The sequence below is a fragment of the Dama dama genome, chromosome 23 (assembly GCF_033118175.1).
Source record: "Dama dama isolate Ldn47 chromosome 23, ASM3311817v1, whole genome shotgun sequence".
Lineage (NCBI taxonomy): Eukaryota > Metazoa > Chordata > Mammalia > Artiodactyla > Cervidae > Dama > Dama dama.
Window position 1 is genome coordinate 25,295,018 of NC_083703.1, and position 20,186 is coordinate 25,315,203.

The following is a 20,186-nucleotide window of genomic DNA, read 5'->3' on the forward strand; positions in this document are numbered from 1 at the left end:
ATTTGGAAAGAAGAGATGCGTGAATCTTCATCCTGATACTTACCAGGTAACACAACCCCAAAGAGTTTCCACACTTACTAAAGAATTGTTTACGGCGTTTAAGATATGTCTAGGAGCCCCGCGCCTATGTAAGAGTGGACCTCCTTGGAGGACATTTAAAACCTCCTTCGAGGTTTTCTGGTACGCCTTTATGGATCAGTTGGTGGATGAGTAGACAGCAAATCAGTTTGAGTTAGCGTTACAGGGATTCCAGGTGGATTTAGAGAGGGAATGACACAGGGTGAGTGCCTCAAACTTTTAATTTTAATTGAAGCCCGTTCCTTCCCACCCTAAGGCGCTGGGGCACCCCGCTGAGCCCAGGGAGCGCGCAGAGGGATGTGGCGGCGGCTCTGGGTCTGTGCGCCCCGCTCACCACGCACCAGCCAGCGGGCTCTTGAAGGGTTTGGAAAGGTGCGCTCAGAGCGCGCACTTCGCGTCCTCTTCAAGCGCAATTCGCCAATGAGCAGGCGGCATCTGAAGACGGTACAGTCAGGTTAGAAACGCCTTGAAGACAGTGTCCCTCGCCAGGGAGGCAGGCCTTACGCCCGGGTGGTAAGAGCCCTCTTCCTGCCCCCCCAGCCCCCGCTCTGAGCAGCGAAGTGTTCTTTGCCGCTACTCGGGACGATCCGTGTCGCTCTCTGTGGTGTTCTGGGGCGTCGACTGCTTTTCCTCCGGAGATTCTTCCTCCAGATTTTCTAACCTCACTAAACAGAGGGAGAGATGAAGAGAGGTGTAATTTGCTTTAGTTACTGTACGTAGACCACTCCCCACACACTTTCACTCTTTGCCTCACTTTTAGTGGGTCCTCCAAGGCCTGGCCCCGGCTGGGGGCGGGGGGGGGCTCCTCAGTAACCCGGAGGGGAGGGTGGAGGCAGGTGAGTCAGGCGGTCAGCTCCTCTAAGGCCTTTAAAGGAGCGTGTGCCCGTGAAGTTTCCCCTGAGATAGTGTTCCTGCTGTCCCAGACTGGAGAAATGGTCTGAGGTGCCTGTGACCAGGGCCAGTAAATGATCTTCCCGGAGTTACCTCCCTAGAATTAGGAGCCGTTGTAAGAGAATAAAACAAGGCAGGGGTGGACTTGTGTTTGGGTTCAAGGACCTAACTCAGGTTTACATTTCCATTTGTGTTTTCAATCTTTCCTCCTCATGAAATAAAAAATTTTAAGTAAGAAAGAAAGAAAATCAACTTGGGGGGGAGGTTCTGAAGTTGGGGAATGGGGAGGTTTTGCCCTCCCCACCCCTCACCCCAGGCTGGGCTCTGCTCCCTAGGGAGGGACATTTACCTGGTGTGTAAATTGTGAGGAAAGCGTTGGGGGTCTGAGACAGGAAAGCCACAACATGGGATGTGATGTTCCAGCTTTGAAGGGGAACAAAGGCCCTGAGCTAATCCCAGTGAAAGCCAGGAGCGTGGAGAAGGCAACAAAGACTTGCAGCCTGCGGTCACCGGTAGGTGTCAATGTGGACACTTACGGCCGGCGGGGCAGTGGGAGAGGGGAACACAGAGCCCGGCTGTCATTCCAAGGCTTAACATGAACAAAGATAAAAACGTGACAAGCTCAGCTTTCAATGGTTGGGAGGTTCAAAGTGGAGTGCTAGGGAGTGTATCTGGGTCAAGTCTTTTCTGAAGCAGGGCTCCTCTTTCTCTCCTCCCATTATCAGCCAGGGAAGTTCTGAGGCCTTTTTCCTGAGGTAACTTTTCTTACTGATAGAATTCTTCAAAATAATGTCCGATTCTACCCACTGCCTAAGGTGAAGAGATGGAGTTTTCAAGACTTCCAGACCTCAGAAACCCAAGTGGTTGTATTAAGACTTATGAACTTGAACATCCTACCTTAACTTTCAGGATAAAGTTCATGGACTCTTGTATGCATTTCAAGAAAAGAAATAACATTTTCTTTTGTGAAACTGTTCATACATGTAGATGAATCGACAGGTACCGTAATTTAGTAAGTATTCATCCAACGAAGAAGTTTCATTAGTAAACCATTGAAGAGATAATGGAGACCTGGGAGAATTACATATGCCTGTGGTTTCAGATTCCCTATTAGAAATCCGGCAGACAAGACATCAACCAGCAAATGAATCTCCTCTAGAATCTGGGAAAGACAATTGGGACTGCTCTGCTAATGCAACTGATTAGCAAAGATCATCTTACAGAATGAATAAGTGGAAATGACAACAAAGTATGTTTATCCTAAGAACATGGACACATTGTGTTCCTTAAATTCTGGTACTAGAACCAAATCACAAGTTTTAAAAAAATGATGATATAATAAAATTCTGGTTTTCCTTAGTTGAAGTAAGGCTCCTAAATAATAATTTTAAAAAAGGATGTAAATATCCTTAAAAGACTAATGACATTTCACAGGTAATGCAATTTAGAAAGAAACACTTCCATGTTTTCTTTTCCAACAATGTGCATTTTTGTAAACTGCTATAAATTGCAATTCAAAAGCACTGCTCTCACCATCCCCAATCATTTTTTATACTGATCAAATGAATGCAGATACTCCCATTTGGGAGGGGCGACATGACATTTCACTTGGCAGTTCTAAACAGGTCACAGACCTTTCACAGACCCTAAGGCAGTGGGAGGGAGTGCTTGACTAAACCGTGTAACCAAATCAAACCAATGGTTACCCCTTTTCAAAACCATTGGAATGGTCTGCACAATGCTATTCACATAGCAGCACAGAAACTGAAAGGATGGTCATCCAATGGAAATTTCTCTCCTTTTGTTTACACTTACAGAGCTCAAAAAGTAATACTAGGAGGGAAGCAATTACATTTGCTATGATAAAAGTCATAAACACTTAACATGAGTTCTGGCTGGTGTAACTGGCATAGATATGGCCATCCATTGGTATGTATATATATGCACATGTATGTATGTATATGCATGTATATTTATTGAAGATGTCCCTTTGTTTGAAACCTTAGGCACAAAGACACAACATGGCTGCCCTCAAGATGACCTATTGCTTTCAAGTTGCTTGAACACATCAGAATTTCCATTGTTAAGGTTGATTAATTGAAACTGATAAGTTACCATGAATAAAGATTGTTTTTCTGTTTAATGTGGTGGGCCTGATTTGGTAAATGCCTCATTCATGTAGCTTTGCAGTGCAGCATATGGGCAAGAGTCATTCAGTATCACAAACATATACAATTTATTATGCTTGTATGGGCACAACCAAAAGGCCTTTCTATTTTAATGACAAAGTTTCAATGAAAAATTCCATTTAAAGAGTCACTAGGAACATGATCTGAGATTTTGTCATTTATTCTTAAGAGTTTACATCGCTGAGCTTCTCTGAGCAGTTTTAAAACTATCATATTTAAATATAGTTTTTAAGAAAGATGCAAATGTCCAAATTATACCTTAGCACTAGTCATTGGGAACACAGCAGAATTTACGTTAAATGTTAACAGACATACGAAGAGAAAGCACCTTTTCATCTGATGCTAACTTGTGTGCTCTGTAACTGAGAAAGTAATCTTAAATGTTTCATTGAGGTGCCATCAACAAAAGTTCCCAAGTTTACAAGAAAATGTGAAGGGTGTTAGCTTCCTGAAGTCTTTTTTCCCTTTAATAAATGAAATCAGAAAACAATATTTAAAAATAATTTAGGGACAATCACATGAAAATACAGTGGATTTATTAATTTGCCCACAATTTCATTACTGTTAGCTTCCTTTCCTTGAAAGTTGATGTCACTTTTCAGACTATATTGAAAACTGTCATGAGTATTTACCAATAAAGGTAAGTTTCAAAATTTTTTCTAGTGATGTTGTACAGAAACATTCATTTTTCATTTCAGCTGCTCACATAATCACCCAAAGAATAATAATGACAACAAAAATCTACGAGAGACTTGCTAATGAACTAAAGAAATGACTGTATCAAACCATCAAAGAGATAGTTACCATATTCAGCCTTTAATGTCTTATCAAATAAATTCCCTGGTCATTCATGTCCATGAAACAGTTCAAGTTCACCCAACATTTCTCAGTTAAATTAGATGGGTAATCTCAGTTCAGCTCTTCGGGAGAGTAATAAACCACATTGGTCACAGTTGACCACAGCTAGTATGCGATTCATAAAGGACTGGATGTCCATTGGAAAGCTAATCAGTGCACCGTCACTTGTAAAATTCCCTCCTGCATTTTGAAGCGATAATCTGTATCTAATTTTTAAAGAAAAATTTACTCTCCTTTCACTCTTCTGAGGCCAATTTCTTTTCTGGACCTGAATAGAGATTATTGGTGAACAGTACCAAATAGCTTTGGTATGTGTACAACAAACACCCACCTCTTTGTAGAACATAACAAATTATGCAATGTTCACAGATGTGCTTTGCATTGTGTCTTTTGTGAGAAAATGAAGGCCCAAGTCAATTCCCACCCCCCTCTTTATGAAAGCCTAGGCTCCCCATGCAATCTGTCCTAATCCCGGGGAAAAAAATCATTATACCTAATATGGAAGCTTCAGATAGTTGTCTGAAAGGGGATTTTTTTCATTTGCACTTTTGGTCTCTGTAATTTGCAGAACTATGAGTTTGAAGTTGCAAGCAAATTTGTTCCTAGAAACAAGCAGGGAAGATTAAAATGTTAACTGCTCCTCTAACCCACATCTGATGTTTAGAGGAAATGCTGTGTTCACATGATCTCATGCTTGAATTTATAGGCCACCAAAGAAACAGGGTCATTTTTCAATTACAGTTTGAAAAAATGTACACACTGAAAATATTTTAAATCTTGTTTCTGTATTTTGGCTTTTTATGATTTTTATCAAGGAAGAGGTTAATCCTATCGTCATGAGGTAGCCATTGCTGCAGTAATGGTGACAAATGCAGAGAGGCATTCTCAGGTTCACCCTGCTTCATGGGACCTCTGTGAATACAGGTGTTACTTTTACTGAATGTGCTAGTCTTTGGGAGTCAGTCTTAGAATAGACATTTCAAGCACTGAGGAGATTCTCTGCATCCTCAGTACCTAGCCCAAGGCTTTGTTTATAGTACATGCTCAGAGTTACTCTATGATCCAGCAATTCTACTCCTTGGCATCTATCTGGAAAAAATAGCAATTCAAAAAGATACATGCACCCCAATGTTCATAGTAGCACTATTCACAATTAGCCAAGACATGGAAGCAACCTCAGTGTCCATCAACAGATGAGTGGATAAAGAAGACGTGGTACATATATACAATGGAATATTACTCAGCTATAAAAAAAGAATGAAATAATGCCATCTACAGCAACATAGAAGGACCTAGAGATTATCATACTAAGTCAGTCAGACAAAGAAAGACAAGTACCTTATGATAGCACTTATATTCAAAATATAAATTTTGAATCCAAAATATGAATTTATTTATAAGACAGAAACAGACTAATAGACATAGAGTGGTTACCAGAGGGGGAAGGGGGTGGAGGCGGGAGAAATAGGAGTTTGGGATTAGCAGATACAAACTACTATATATTGGGTTGGCCAAAAATTTTCCATAAGATATTATGGAAAAACTCAAACAAACCTTTTGGTCAACATAATATAAAACAGATAAACAATAAGGTCCTACTGTATAGTGCAGGGAACTGTATTCAATTTTCTGTAATAAACCATAATGGAAAAGAATGTACATATATATGTATACACACATATACATATATATATATATCTGAATCACTTTGCTCTACACAAGAAACTAACACAACATTGTAAATCAACAATACTTCAATTAAAAAAATATAGTAGGTACTCATAATAAAGTCTAGGGAAGGAATGAATAAATGAATGTATTAATAAAAAGAAGGTGAAACCTAGGAGGTTAAGTAGTGTGGGACCTTGGCATCCACGGCCTTTCAGGTGCCTCCCACATTGACTGGTCTTGGTCATGAGACTTGCTCTAATGGGACAGGAGCAAATGTGCCAGCAGATTCAACGGACCTGTGTGTGCATTGGCACTTGCTCTCTTTTTTTGCTGTTCCTGAGAACTCTGACACCGCCATGAAAGCAAGACTGGGTTTGCCTAATCAATGATGAGAAATATAAGGTCTGATTGCCTCTGTCATCTCAGCAGACACCCAGCCTGAGGTCACAGATGGCCAGCTAACTATGGGATATGAGCGAGCCCCAGCGAGAGCAGGCAGAAGACCTACGACCCAGGTGCAGGCATGTATAAAGTCACAGAAGCGCAGAAGAGCATGGACTAGCAGGGAACAGCTATCCCAAACAAAAGCTGGTGGTTTGTTATGACTAGATTAGGCAGCTCATGTAGGAGAGAGGCAGGGATTATGCATGGTTTCATAAGCTAAACTGAAGAATTTAGTTCTATGCTAAAAACCACAGACATCTATTGAAGGATTAAGCAGAGGAATAACAAAAGTGAATCAAAGAATGAAATCCTTAGTGACTCCAACACTCACTACTCAGAGCTGGTGGTGGACCTGAGTAATCAGGAGAGACTGAGAAGGATGCTCTGATAAGTAGCGGGAGAATAAGAACAGGCTGGTGTCTTGGAGTAAAGAGGAGAGAATTTCATGAGTTAAGGGAGGCTTGGGGACTTCCCAGGTGGTCCAAGTGGCTAAGACTCCATGCTCTCAACGCAGGGGGTCTGGATTCAATCGAATAACAACAAATGGTTGATAAATTGACAACAGACTTCAATGACCCTGAGCAGAAGCTCAAAGGCAAAGGCATAGTAACAGCATGTGGAGGAAAAAATAACTGCTAACCCTGAACATCATCTCTTGCTAAACTACCCTCAAAAGGAAGATAAAATTAAGAAAAACAGAATTTACCAGATTACTGAAGTAATGATACATTTTAGTACACACATACCCTAAAATGTACACACACACAGGGGGTATTCAACATGTAATTCCGTGTTGTCTGAATATTTGAAATATTTCATAGAAAAAAAGTTTCTAAATTAAGAAAGCCTATAAGCCTTCCCTCAATGCATTCTTACTAATATGAGAACACAAGTAATAAGATTACTTTATAATTTTTTGTCACTCTAGTTTACATTTGTGTAGAATGCAATAGTATACAACTTACTTCTTCCTACGATCTATTTTTTTTTCACGTGATTGTTTCATTCAAGATGAGGAACGTGCATTAAAGAAGATGAACCAGCCAGGAATGGGACAGGCTGAGGACTAGAGTCCTGTGACACTTCTTTACACTGACTTACAAATATCTGCTTTTGGTTCTCAATTTATTCTCTCAAACTCCAAACCTGGTGTTCCTCCTCCTGAAAGGAATATTCATACAAAGATGTCACTGCCAGTTCACTCAAGCGTGTACTTGATATGTCCATGAATTTGCATGAATTCATACATAATATCTTGCAACATTTTGCCATTTCTCTAACAGAAACATTACTAAATTTAAAAATTAATACCCACTCCACACTACTTGAAACCTTTCTTAATATTTTGTTAACCATCATAAAAGGCTTATATAGTTTATAATGACTCTTAAGTAACTGGAAGGCAATGGACCTCTGGGGTTTGGGATGAAATCAGTGGCCACAGGATCCAGAGAGGCAGCTGGAATTCAATTCATGGCCCAATGAATGAATAACACACCAGAAAGTATTCTTGCCTCATGCTTCATGTTTTGGAGACCTCTGAGTACCAGTTTGGGGCATAATTAAGAATATGCTTTGTGGCGTTTATTCAATGAAACTCTGCCTGTGCTGTGCTTAATCACTCAGTCAAGTCTGACTCTTTGCGACCCCTTGGACTGTAGCCCACTAGGCACTTCTGTCCATGGGGATTCTCCATGCAAGAATACTGAAGTGGGTTGCCATGCCCTCTTCCAGGGGATCTTCCCAACCCAGGGATTGAACCCAGGTCTCCTGCACTGCAGGCAGATTCTTTACTATCTGAGGAAATTCTGTCTACATATACTTAAAAGCAGGCTTCCCAGGTGATGCAGTGGTAAAGAATCAGCCTGCCAATACAGGTACACACCAGAGACTTGGGTTTGATTCTTGGGTCGGGAAGATATCCTGGAGGAGGAAATGGAGATCCACTCTAGTATTCTTGCCTGGAAAATTCCATGGACAGGGGAGCCTGGTGGGCTACAGTCCATAGTGTTGGAGAGTTGGATACAACTGAGTGACTGAGCACACATGCATACTAAAAAGCAACACTAGATTGAATTAATATGAGACAGTCAATCAAATTAATAAAACACATGTATTAGTTGTGACATTTTTTCTGCTAATTTGTTATGATCTTATTTACAAATTCAAAGTGTTTTGGCTGCCTACTTGTTTCAACTATTTTAAAAAATAATTTTATTGATTTATTTTTGGCTGTCTTGGTCTTCATTGCTGCATAGGATTTTCTCTAGTTGAAGTGAGAGGGGACTACTCTACAGCTGCAATGTGCAAACTTCTCATTGCGGTAGTTTCTCTCATTGCAGAGCATGGGCTCTAAGGCACATGGATTCAGTAGTTGTGGCCCTCAGTCTCTAGAGCACAGACTCAGTAGTTGTGCAAAATGGGCTCAGTTGCTCTGCGGCATGTCGGATCCTCCCAGGCCAGGGATAAAACCTGTGTCTCCTGCTTTGGTAGGCAGATTCTTTAACACTGAACCACCAGGGAAGCCCCAATTTCAACTATTAACACCATTTTCAAAGTATTGTTGTCATTCCACTACTAAGTTGTGTCCGACTCTTTGCAACCCCATGGACTACAGCATGCCTGGCTTCCCTATCCTTCACAGAGTTTGCTCAAACTCATGTTCATTGAGTCAGTGATGCCATCCAACCATCTCATCCTCTGTCATCCCCTTCTCCTACTGCCTTCAATCTTTCCCAGCATCAGGGTCTTTTCCAGTAAGTCAACTCTTTGCATTCAGCTTCAGCATCATTCCTCCCAATGAATATTCAGGGCTGATTTCCTTTAAGATTGACTGGTTTGATCTCCTTGCACTCCAAAGGACTCTCAAGAGTCTTCTCCAACACCACAGTTCAAAAGCATCCATTTTTCAGTACTCAGCTTTCTTTATGGTCCATCTCTCACATCCATACATGACTACTGGAAAAATCACAGCTTTCACTATATGGACCTTTGGTCAGCAAAGTGATGTCTCAGTTTTTTAATATGCTGTCTAGGCTGGTCATAACTTTTCTTCCAAGGAGCAAGTGTCTTTTAATTTCGTGGCTGCAGTCACCCACTGCAGTGATTTTGGAGCCCAAGAAAATAAAATCTGTCACTGTTTCCACTTTTTCCCTATTGATTTGTCATGAAGTAATGGGACAAGATGCCACAATCTTAGTTTTTTGAATGTTGAGTTTTAAGCCAGCTTTTTCACTCTGTTTCACCTTTAAGAGGCTGTTTAGTTCTTCTTCACTTTCTGCCATCAAAGTGGTATTATCTGCATATATGAGGTTGTTGATATTTTTCCCAGAAATCTTGATTTCAGCTTATGAGTCATCCAGCCCAGCATTTCACGTGATATATTCTGCATATAAGGTAAATAAGCAGGGTGACAATATACAGTCTTGATATACTCCTTTCCCAATTTTGAACCAGTCCATTGTTGCATGTCCTGTTCTAAATGTTGCTTCTTGTCCTATATACAGTTTCTCAGGAGACAGGTAAGGTGGTCTGGTATTTCCATATCTTTCAGAATTTTCCACAGTTTGTTGTGATCCACACAGTCAAAGGCTTAGCAGAAGTAGATTTTTTTTTTTTTTAATTCCCTTGGTTTTTCTATGATCCAGAGGATGTTGGCAGTTTGATCTCTGGTTCCTCTGCCTTTTCTAAATCCAGCTTGTACACACAGAAGTTCTCGGTTCACGTACTGCTGAAGCCTAGCTTGAAAGATTTTGAGCATTACCTTGCTAGCATGTGAAACGAGTGCAATTGTACAGTAATTTGAACATTCTTTGGCACTGCCTTTCTTTGGGACTGGAATGAAAACTGATCTTTTCCAGTCCTGTGACCACTGCTGAGTTTTCCAAATTTGCTGGCATACTGAGTACAGCACTTCAACAGCATTATCTTTTAGGATTTAAAATAGCTCAGCTGGAATTCCATCATCCTCACTAGCTTTATTTGTAGTAATGCTTCCTGAGGCCCACTTGACTTCACACTCTAGGATGTCTGGCCCTAGGTGAGTGACCACACCATCATGGTTATCCAGGTAATTAAGACCTTTTTTGTACATTTATTTTGTGTATTCTTGCCACCTCTTCTGCTTCTGTTAGGTCCATACTATTTCTGTCCTTTATTGTGCCCACCTTGGCATGAAATGTTCCCTTGATATCTCCAATTTTCTTGAAGAGATCTCTAGACCTTCCCGTTCTATTGTTTTCCTCTATTTCTTTGCATTGTTCACTTAAGAAGGCTTACCTCTCCTCGCTATTCTTTGAAACTCTGCATTCAGATGCGTATATCTTTCCCTTTCTTCTTTGCCTTTTGCTTTCAAAGCATGGATTATCCATTTTAATTTTTCACATGTTGTAATCCCCTATCTGATCAATTGACAAAGCTTCAGTTAGAAAGAAAACTTTGGATTTCTGTGATTAATTTTCAAATCCAATTGGTCATCTTGACTCTTCCCTATGCCATTGAAAATTCCCTGTATTTGGAAAGGTATGTTAAGAGACACACTGTTGGTCTTCCAGACTTTAATTTGTCATTCAATATCTTAAATCTCATGCCTCAAATAGAAAGTATCAAAAAGAACAAAGGCATAAAGAGCAAGGAAAATTCCCAGGAAAAGGTAGCGAAGAGTCAGCCCAAATCTGAAAGACAAGGATAACATATATAACCTAGAAATAGAACATCTGAATTATAAGTAATTGGTGGCAATAAGGGAAGTAGTAGAAAAGCTGGTGGCAGTGACATCATAAACATTAATAGATACCTTAATACATTATATTTAGTAAGTCAGGTTAGTCCCTTTTTAACATTTTTAATAGCCATCAGTTACACGTGAAGTGATGTTACATACCATCAGTTATGTATATTGTGTACAAAAGTACATGTGTAGCAATATTATAAAATATGCATTTGAATGTGAATACCTTACTAAATTACATTAATTACAGCTGAAGTCTAGAAAGAATATGTAAAACAATGCTAACACTTATGCCTAAAATGCTTTCCTTTTTATCTTTTACGTTACTTCTCTTCTGTGATTTTTAAAATTATTTTTGTGTTTAAAACAAAAATGGGGGAACTGAACTCCACTTTTGGTGCATATTACAATGACTTAAGAATGAAACACTTTACAGGTCTAAAGTTTCAAAGGGTGAAAAGAAAGATTTTAAAAACCTTTCCAATGTACTACAATTGTTCTACCATTCTTTAAAAACCTTTAAGATCATCTCTTCCATGGTTCTTCACTAAAAGTCTCAAGAGAATTAACAATACAATGTAATCTAGGTTTAAATTTGGGTTTCTCCTGTGTTTCAGATATTTATGTTTGAGGTTTCTCTTACCGACAAGCCACTTAAAGGGTCACTGTTACTTTGAGGTTTTATCAATGAGATTCATGTCTTTGGGGCCCATTAGGGACATTTTTGAAGATTACAATGTCAATAGCACCTAATTACTGGACTGTGAGAAAGGTCTTCTTAAGTACATAAAATCTGGGGCAGTGCGCAGGACACAATGGGCTGCTCAGATCCCAAATTTTATCACAGTTAAGTAGCAAACAAATTAATAATGTTACCTGGGATCTCCTGGGATAATTACTACTGTGTAAAAAAGACTGCTTTGAAATTCTGCCAATAGTATCGTACCTCATTTTTTAAAATTTCTTCACATTCATGAGGATTTCTTTATGTCTTAAATTTTCTTTGTTGCAAGAGCAACTCTCTGCTTCACACTAGAATTTTTTGGAGTAAAGCTTGCAACATAATAAAGAGTAAATTTCAATTTGCTTAGGAAATATATTCTCTGATGCTATTTTAAGTTATGTTTTATTTTGCCCTTTTCAAAATATCTACAGTATGATCTGATACTAATGACAAATTTTATTCTTTCTTATGCATGATGGACATAAGAATTAAAGGAGAGACCAGTTCTTTTAAATCACTAGCCTACTTCTGAGGACATTATAATTCTCATGTAATGGGTTAAAAAGCAGGTTTGCCAGACTTTATTTTCAGAATCCAGGGATTATATTATCCATAGGTCAGGAGGAAAGGTAGGGATGGGGTTAGCTAGGCAAGTCACCTCATTTAATCCTCATAACAAAGCTAGGAGTTAGAGTCACCACCTCCATTTTACACAGCAGAAGGAGCTGAGATGAAGTCACCCCTGGAGTAAGTGGCTGGAATGAGATGGGAACCAAAGTCTGTCCACCTACAAAGCCTTTCTGCTACATCACATGTTTTCCCATTGTGTGTTGTTGAAAATGGGACCACACACTGTCATGCATGTGTCTTGGAATAAATCAGTATAATTGACTGGTGACAAACCTGGCCCCTGGGGCCACATTGTCTGGGTCTGAACCCAGCCTTTTTTGTAAAAATAATAATCTATTTATTTGCGGTCATAACCTTGGCAGCCTACTAGGACCCTCTGTATCCAACTGTCTCCTTTATAGACTTGAGAAGGCAAGAGTGCTGACCTTATAGGGTTTTTGTGAGGGTTAGAGCTAAAACCTGAAAAGCATTTAGAATAGTTGGTTGTTGTTTAGCTGCTAAGTCATGTCCAACTCTTCACTACCCCATTGACTACGGCCCACCAGGCTCCTCTGTCCATGGGATTTCCCAGGCAAGAATGCTGGAGTGGGTTGCCATTTCCTTCTCCAGGGGATCTTTCTAATCCAGGAATCAAACTTGTGTCTTCTGCATTGGCAGGTGGATTCTTTACCACTGAACCACCAGGGAAGCTCATTAGAATATTACCTACACCCATTAAATGTTAGTTACCCATAATTTTCAGAAGTATCTTATTGTATGAATATACAATATAAAAACCTCAATCTTTAAAGCAACACTGAGGATTCTGGTAACAGGGAGTATAAATATTCAGTAGGGTATTTAAAATTAATATCCTATTTACATAATTTAAAATACAGATCTCAATAACACAGTGACTTTAATGGGTTCAGTTTGGCTTCTGTCACCAGATAGGTTACAGTCACCCTCATGTTATAGAAAGTAATGATTTGTCTACTGGTCCACATGAGTCATGTAGCTAAACACCTCTTTGAAAACAAATTTGTGAATTAGTGCTTGAAAACACTGATAATGTACTGAGTTATTTCCTAGGGGCCTGGAGGGGTTTCTCCACCTTCTGAAGCACCTGAGAAGCTTGGAGTGACTTGTTTTGTGAAGACGGTTTGGCCTTTTGAACATCTAGTGTGCATATTGTTCCATCCCCGTAACCATGAAAGACAGCTTTCCAATGAAAAAAAAATTCATTTACTTTTTGAATTAGTAAATTTGTAATTCAATTTCCTCCTGGCATTTATATGTCAGTTTTTTGGGCCATTACAAGTAGAAAATTTATTTCTAGTTGATTTGGGATTAACTGGAATCCAATTAACCAGAAACTTTCGTTAACTGAATGATTTCCCCGCATTGTCTTCAGAGGGGAGAATGTGACACAGCAAAGTTATATCGGAGATTTTGTAGAAAGAAATGTCAGGGTTTTGCCCAGAGACTTTCTGTGTGACACCCTTACTCACTCCTTCTCTGCAGCTCAGAGTCTATTCAGTATGATGCGCCTTGTGGCATCCTGCAAAATTATGGATCATAAAATAGCATTCACTTTCAATTTTATTAGTAAGCTGGAAAAAGGGGGCTAATGAATTTTAGGAGGGTTTTCAGTAGACAGGGTGGAAATAACTCTTCTCTTTGCATTTTCAGAACAGAAGAAAGGGAATGCCAGTGTTTGTTTTGGCTGAGGCTTCCTCATGGCCCAGGTAGCCATCAAAGTCGGTTTGTATGACTACAAATGGACCTTCAAAAAATGGTTTGCTTGGCTCGGAAAAATAATTTTTGGATGTAAAATTCTCAACTGGATTTTTTGCTGTTAATTAAGGCTCTAATTAAAATGTTGGGTAGAACAAAGATTGCAAATTTAACAATTTACATTTTAATGATAAATCAGAAAGTCTCTCTTCCCCAGGCTTCCCTGTCCTTCACCATCTCCTGGAGCTTGCTCAAACTCATGTCCATTGAGTCAGTAATACCATCCAATCATCTCATCTGCTGTCATCCCCTTCCCTTACTGCCTTCAATCTTTCCCGGCATCAGGGTCTTTTCCAATGAGTCAGCTCTTTGCATCAGGTGGCCAAAGTATGGGAGCTTCCACTTCAGATCAGTCTTTCCAGTGAATATTTAGGGTTGATTTCCTTTAAGATTGACTGGTTTGATCTCTGCAGTCCAAGGGACTCTCAAGAGTCTTCTCCAGCCCCACAGTTTGAAGGCATCAGTTCTTCCATGCTCAGCCTTTGGTGCTCAGTCCATAGGATCACATGGACCTAAACCTTGTCTAACTCAATGAAATTATGAACCATGCCACGTAGGGCCACCCAAGATGGATGGGTCATGGTGGAGAGTTCTGACAAAATGTGGTCCACTGGAGAAGGAAATGGCAAACCATTTCAGCATTCTTGCCTTGAGAACCCCATGAACAGTATGAAAAGGCAAAAAGATATGACACTGAAAGATGAACCCCGCCCCAACCCCCCTGCCCAGGTTGGTAGGTGCCCAATATTCTACTGGAGAAGAGTGGAGAAATAGCTCCAGAAGGAATGAAGAGGCTGAGCCAAAGCGGAAACAATGCCCACTTGTGGATGTGACTGGTGATGGAAGTAAAGTCTGATGCTGTAAAGAACAATAGTGCATGGGAACCTGGAAAGTTAGGTTTATGAATCCAGGTAAATCAGAAGTGGTCAAGCAGGAGATGGCAAGAGTGAGCATCAACATTTTAGAAGTCAGTGAACTAACATGGACAGGAATGGGTGAATTTAACTCAGATGACCATTATATCTACTACTGTGGGCAAGAATCCCTTAGAAGAAATGGAGTAGTCCTCATAGTCAACAAAAGAGCCTGAAATGCAGTACTTGGGTGTAGTCTCAAAAACAATAATGATCTCGGTTCATTTCCAAGGCAAACCATTCAATATCACAGTAATTCACGTCTGCCCCAACCACTAATGCCGAAGAATCTGAAGTTGAACAGTTCTGTGAAGACCTACAAGACCTTCTAGAACTAACACCAAAAAAAGATGTCCTTTTCATCACAGGGGACTGGAATGCAAAAGTAGGAAATCAAGAGATACCTGGAGTAACAGGCAAGTTTGGCCTTGAAGTACAAAATGAAGCAGGTCAAAGGCTAACAGAGTTTTGCCCAGAGAATGCACTGGTCATAGAAAACACTGTCTTCCAACAACACAAGAGATGACCTTACACATCGACATCACCAGATGGTCAATACCAAAATCAGATTGAGTATATTCTTTCTTCCCCAATACATTATGATATTTTAAAATAACTTACTGTAGGGATTGGAGTTTCCAACAGTCTACAGATCTAGCCCTTTATTTAAATGCTGACATCTTTGGGGACTTCTCTGGCAGTCCAGTGGTTAGGACTCTGTGTTTCCACAGCAGGGACCTGGGTCCGAGCCCTGGTGAGGGAACTAAGATCCCCAAGCCATATGGTGTGGCCAAAAAAAAAAAAAGCTGATATCTTTAAAAGGCTGCCACGCTTTCAGCTAGCAGCCACTACAGAATCCAGTCTGGGTGTTGTCATTGTTCAGTCACTCAGTCATGTCCAACTCTGCCACCCCATGGACTGCAGCCTGCCAGGCTTCCCTGTCCTTCATCGTCTTCTGGAGTTTGCTCAAACTCATGTGCACTGAGTCAATGATGCTATCTGACCATTTCATCCTCTGTTGCCCCCTTCTCCTCCTTCCCTCAATCTTTCCCAGTATCTTTTCCAGTGAATTGGTTCTTTGGTGGCCAAAGTATTGGAGCTTCAGCTTTAGCATCAGTTCTTCCAATGGATATTTAGGGTTGATTTCCTTTAGGATTGACTGGTTTGATCTCCTTGCTGTCCAAGGGACTCTCCAGAGTCTTCTCAAGCACCACAGTTTGAAAGCATTAATTCTTCAGTGCTCAGCCTTCTTTATGGTCCAACTCTCACATCCATACATGACTACTGGAAAAACCATAGCTTTCACTATATGGACTTTGTCAGCAAAGTGATGTCTCTGCTTTTGAATAAGCTGTCTACCTCTGTCATAGCTTTTCTTCTAAGGAGCAAATGCCTTTTAATTTCATGGTTGCAGTCACTGTCTGTAGTGATTTTGGAGCTCAAGAAAACAAAATCTGTCACTGTTTTCATTCCCCGCCCTCCCCCCCCCCCCCCCCCCATCTATTTGCCATGAAGTGATGGGACTCGATACCATGATCTTAGTTTTTTGAATGTTGAGTTTTAAGCCAGCTTTTTCACTCTCCTCTTTCACCTGCATCAATATGCTCTTTAGGTCCTCTTTGCCTTCTACTACTAGGGTGGTGTCATCTGCATATCTGAGTGTTACTATGATAAAAAATGTCAGTCCAGGAAGCCAAGAGGACTGTGGCTGCTAAAAGATTCCCAGCACCCTGGCAGGCACCTCTGGAAAAGATACTACCTACACCTGTAAACACTACAGAAGAAGTCTCTCCATTGCGTGGAGGCCCAGGAGAGAAGTTCCTTTCTCACACTTGTTTTCAAAAAGTAGACGATTTTAAAATTAGGGTCCAGGATTTAAACTCATTTTACACACTTCCTCCCTGTATAAATATTCATGATAAAACTTTACTTTTAAAGATTCCAAGACATGAAAATCAGAAATTACTGACACCCTTTGATTACTATCTCTAATTCAAATGAAGAACATTGCATTTTATTAATACAAGGTATTCATTAGAGAAAAGCAAGCACGGTTGCTTCCTAAAGACGTATAGAAACCTGTGAACAATATGTACCTCCACTTACCAAACAGTACAATTTGAGGCCCTGCAAGGACTGATGGGAGATAAAGAATGCTAGAAATGGTCAGATTTTTTCTTCTATTATTAAACTGGAAACTAGGAATTTAACAGGAGCCTCAGGTTTGTTGGCAGTTAAAAAAAAAAGAAACAGGATTCCAACTGAGACAGTTTCTAGTTTTGATGTATGACTCTCATTTTCAGTTAACAGAGATCAATATTCAGAAATACATATTAACATTATTTTCTTCATCGTATCTATGAATTAGTCTTATAAAGTGGCTGGATAAAAGCCATGCGTTCACCCAGAAACCGAACATCTCAGTTTGACAAAGAAAAGTGCTACTAATCCTGATTCATTACTCATCCTGTGTGTGTGCACCTTTTCTCCAACAAGAAGGATTCTTTTTTTTTTTTTCCTTTTTATTTTTTATTAGTTGGAGGCTAATTACTTTACAACATTTCAGTGGGTTTTGTCATACATTGATATGAATCAGCCATAGAGTTACATGTATTCCCCATCCCGATCCCTCCTCCCACCTCCCTCTCCACCCGATTCCTCTGGGTCTTCCCAGTGCACCAGGCCCGAGCACTTGTCTCATGCATCCCACCTGGGCTGGTAATCTGTTTCACCATAGATAATATACATGCTGTTCTTTCGAAACATCCCACCCTCACCTTCTCCCACAGAGTTCAAAAGTCTGTTCTGTACTTCTGTGTCTCTTTTTCTGTTTTGCATATAGGGTTATCGTTACTATCTTTCTAAATTCCATATATATGTGTTAGTATGCTGTAATGTTCTTTATCTTTCTGGCTTACTTCACTCTGTATAAGGGGCTCCAGTTTCATCCATCTCATTAGAACTGATTCAAATGAATTCTTTTTAACGGCTGAGTAATATTCCATGGTGTATATGTACCACAGCTTCCTTATCCATTCATCTGCTGATGGGCATCTAGGTTGCTTCCATGTCCTGGCTATTATAAACAGTGCTGCGATGAACATTGGGGTGCACGTGTCTCTTTCAGATCTGGTTTCCTCAGTGTGTATGCCCAGAAGTGGGATTGCTGGGTCATATGGCAGTTCTGTTTCCAGTTTTTTAAGAAATCTCCACACTGTTCTCCATAGGGGCTGTACTAGTTTGCATTCCCACCAACAGTGTAAGAGGGTTCCCTTTTCTCCACACCCTCTCCAGCATTTATTGCTTGTAGACTTTTGGATAGCAGCCATCCTGACTGGCGTGTAATGGTACCTCATTGTGGTTTTGATTTGCATTTCTCTGATAATGAGTGATGTTGAGCATCTTTTCATGTGTTTGTTAGCCATCTGTAGGTCTTCTTTGGAGAAATGTCTGTTTAGTTCTTTGGCCCATTTTTTGATTGGGTCATTTATTTTTCTGGAATTGAGCTGCAGGAGTTGCTTGTATATTTTTGAGATTAATCCTTTGTCTGTTTCTTCATTTGCTATTATTTTCTCCCAATCTGAGGGCTGTCTTTTCACCTTATTTATAGTTTCCTTTGTAGTGCAAAAGCTTTTAAGTTTCATTAGGTCCCATTTGTTTATTTTTGCTTTTATTTCCAATATTCTGGGAGGTGGGTCATAGAGGATCTTGCTGTGATTTATGTCGGAGAGTGTTTTGCCTATGTTCTCCTCTAGGAGTTTTATAGTTTCTGGTCTTACATTTAGATCAACAAGAAGGATTCTTACCTTGTGGTGAAAGTGGGAGGGAAATCTGAGCGCTGCCTACGTCATCATACTGGTTGTCTACCTGTGGGTAAAATGAGACGTTTAATTACTCACGCTGAATAATACTGACTGATTAAATGTTAAATAGGAAAAAAGTAATCTACCTACCGAAGGTGAATGATCAACACTTGTAGAAGATGTCGACACTGTTGCCAAGTTCATTTTGGATTGCACAAATAAAGGTTTAACTTTCTGAAAGGCACAAAGGGTTCGTACCATTGTTATACAGGGGAAATAAAGATCAACTCAAATGGAGGCAGAATGCTCTTCAGTCCTTAGTTAACCGAGATATGAAAATTATGCTTTTAACTTGATGGCTCAAATATCACTGGGGAAATAATTTCCTTTAAACCCAAGGAATGTCAGACTCTTTGTGACCCTATGAACTGATGCCTGCCAGGCTCCTCTGTCCATGGGATTTCCCAGGCAAGAATACTGGAGAGGGTTGCCATTTCCTCCTCCGGGAGATCTTCCCGATCTAGGGATCAAAACTGCATCTCCTGCAACTCCTGCATTGCAGGTGGATTCCTTCCCCACTGAGCCACAAGGAACAGATCCCTTCCTAATTCAGGCTACTTTGTGAGAAAATTCAAGCAAAAATGTTTTCCTCAATGTCTCTTCTGACTCTACTTCCTTCTGATTCTCCCTATGCCATTTGGGATTTACTTGTTGTAACTGGTCAGGTATCACAAGGTCATCCCCAGCACTACTCAGTTCCTGGAAGCTACACAGTAGTGGTCCTGGTTCCCAGGAACTGAAGAGTGAAAACACAAAGGCAGCTCTTCTAGGAGTTCAGAAGCAGAAGCACATAAGCCGAACAGCCACCAACATCATATATGGCACAGTAAATCATGACATTAAAAATATGCTGGTGGAAACGGCCAAAAACACACCAAGCATTATTATCAAAAAGAGGTCTGAGGTCTGTGGGTGCACCCTGGGAATTTATGTGACGTTTTCCCTATTCAAGGCTTCTCTCTTGTTGGTTTATATGTATGCATACACATTTGCATGCATTTTTCTATTCCCCTACAGCCTGCTCCCACTCCCTTTTTGTTCCCCTTGACAAATAAACCATTTAAACATTTATGTGAGGACTCCCTTGGTGGCCCAGCGGTTAAGACTCCAAGCTCTCAATGCAGGAGGCCTGGGTTCGATCCCTGGTCAGGGAACTAGATCCCATATGTTGCAACTAAAGATCCTGCATGCTGCAACTAAGACCCAGCACAGCCAAATGAATAAATAAAAAGAAATACCTAAAAAATTGTAAACTTTGGTTGAGAAGAGAAAAAAAACAGAAGGAGAAGAGACTATTATATATAGAGACCAGTTCTGGAACACTGTGGGGGAGTCAGTTATTAAAAATCCTTAGCAAGTTTCTCACATGTGTGCATGAGAAGTCACTTCAGTCATGTATGACTCTTTGTGACCCCATGG

At 40.3% G+C, this 20,186-nt stretch overlaps 1 protein-coding gene across 1 annotated transcript in view; it reads right to left on the bottom strand.

Annotated features, from left to right (window-relative positions):
* Positions 1–329: 329 nt before the first annotated feature.
* Positions 330–20,186, bottom strand: part of C23H10orf67 (chromosome 23 C10orf67 homolog) — a 101,407-nt gene continuing 81,550 nt past the window's right edge. The window contains exons 14-17 of the mRNA XM_061125654.1: positions 18,876–18,941; positions 18,711–18,771; positions 656–743; positions 330–513 (exon numbers count right to left, since the gene is read on the bottom strand). Coding sequence (XP_060981637.1) covers positions 330–513; positions 656–743; positions 18,711–18,771; positions 18,876–18,941 — 399 coding nt within the window. The remainder of the gene's footprint in view (positions 514–655; positions 744–18,710; positions 18,772–18,875; positions 18,942–20,186) is intronic.